The sequence below is a fragment of the Cinclus cinclus genome, chromosome 26, assembly GCF_963662255.1.
Source record: "Cinclus cinclus chromosome 26, bCinCin1.1, whole genome shotgun sequence".
Lineage (NCBI taxonomy): Eukaryota > Metazoa > Chordata > Aves > Passeriformes > Cinclidae > Cinclus > Cinclus cinclus.
Window position 1 is genome coordinate 3,150,254 of NC_085071.1, and position 1,897 is coordinate 3,152,150.

The 1,897-nt window shown below is 42.4% G+C and overlaps 1 protein-coding gene across 1 annotated transcript; it reads left to right on the forward strand.

Moving 5' to 3' along the window:
* Positions 1-223: 223 nt before the first annotated feature.
* Positions 224-1,360, forward strand: HTR1D (5-hydroxytryptamine receptor 1D). The gene has a single exon (XM_062509085.1). It carries the CDS (start codon positions 224-226, stop codon positions 1,358-1,360), a length of 1,137 nt encoding a protein of 378 aa, XP_062365069.1.
* Positions 1,361-1,897: the final 537 nt, after the last annotated feature.

Here is a 1,897-nt window from a genome sequence, read left to right on the forward strand (position 1 = left end):
TCTGAAAGATATTTTTCTTCAACAATGGTGTAATTGATGTGATATAATGGAAAATATTGCACAGGAGAGTACCTCATCTACTGCATCAGCTGAAGTTTTCAACAAGTTAATAATTCTTCAGTGTTGGACCAAAGTATGAAAAATTCTATTTTATCAAAAAAAGTGAGTGTCTTTCTTCATCATCCCAGACATATTACACTGGAAGGTGAAAGCAGAGCAGAGGATGACTCAGTACAACCATTCAGCACAGTTCTCTCTCCAGAGCTCAGCAAATAAATCAATAAATGTCACTGAAACACCACTGTCTTGGGATGAAAGGACACTCTTAGGGCTGAAGATTTCATTGTCAATTTTTCTGTCTGTTATAACTTTGGCAACAATCCTTGCAAATGTTTTTGTTGTCATTACAATTTTTCTGACTAGAAAGCTCCACACACCTGCAAATTACCTCATAGGCTCCTTGGCAGTGACTGATCTTTTAGTGTCTGTCCTCGTGATGCCCGTCAGCATTGTTTACACTGTCACCCACACGTGGGCCTTTGGCCAGCTGCTGTGTGACATCTGGTTGTCATCAGACATCACGTGCTGCACGGCTTCCATCCTACACCTGTGTGTCATTGCACTGGACAGGTACTGGGCCATCACAGACGCTTTGGAATACGCCAAACGCCGCACCGCTGGCCGAGCAGCCCTCATGATTGCCGTGGTCTGGATGATATCTATCAGTATCTCTGTGCCACCGTTTTTCTGGAGGCAAGTGAAAGCTCCTGAAGAAATTGCCAAGTGCGCTGTTAACACAGATCAAATATCCTACACAATTTATTCTACTTGTGGAGCTTTCTACATCCCAACTGTGCTCCTCCTGATATTGTATGGTAGAATTTATGTAGCAGCTCGATCCAGGATTCTGAACCCGCCCTCACTGTATGGGAAACGTTTTACTACTGCACACCTGATTACTGGTTCTGCGGGGTCTTCCCTCTGCTCCATTAATGCTAGCCTCCATGAAGGGCATTCCCATTCAGGTGGATCCCCAATATTTATTGGTCATGTTAAAATAAAACTTGCAGATAGTGTGCTGGAAAGGAAAAGAATTTCTGCTGCGAGAGAAAGGAAAGCTACCAAAACTTTAGGTATTATTCTGGGAGCTTTCATTTTCTGCTGGCTGCCGTTTTTTGTCATATCCCTAGTCCTACCAATCTGCCAAGATGCCTGTTGGTTTCATCCCATCCTACTGGACTTTTTTACCTGGCTGGGTTACCTAAACTCATTAATCAATCCAGTCATTTATACAGCCTTTAATGAAGAATTTAAACAGGCTTTCCATAAACTAATACTTTTCCAAAAGTGTTCCTCTTGAGACTCTCCTCTTGTGTAACTGACCCTTGTGCATTCTCACAGCCTACCTGAACCTTTCCATGCTTTTATTCCTAGGGAACAGAGTGGTAGTTGCAATCTCTGCTGCTACCCTGTTCTTTGCATGTAACTGGGAATTTCTTGCCAATTTGATGCCTTCTGTCTGGGATTGTACATGGCATAACAGAACTTGCCCATCGTCTCTGCAGTGATCATGGCTGTATATAAGATCAACGACACATGAAATAAGCTTTGCAACAAGGCAAGGTGTGTGAACCAGGGAGCTTGTCTTGTGTGATGAGGTGACACATTATCCTATTCTACCACACTTTCTAACCTGATGGGATGACACTCTGTGTGTATTTACAAGCTGTTAGTGTTTCTGCTGTATTTTATTAACCATTTATGTCAGCTGAGAAAGTTTCTGGAGACCAGGATCTAATAATTGCATTTCCTATGGCATGTATCTTACCCATGTGAAGCTGATAAAACCTGTAACTTTTTCAGAAGATGTATGACACAGCCTGACTATATTCGGCAG

Excerpts from the sequence above, each read along its gene's own strand:
- HTR1D (XM_062509085.1), top strand. The coding sequence starts at position 224 with ATGACTCAGTACAACCATTCAGCACAGTTCTCTCTCCAGAGCTCAGCA.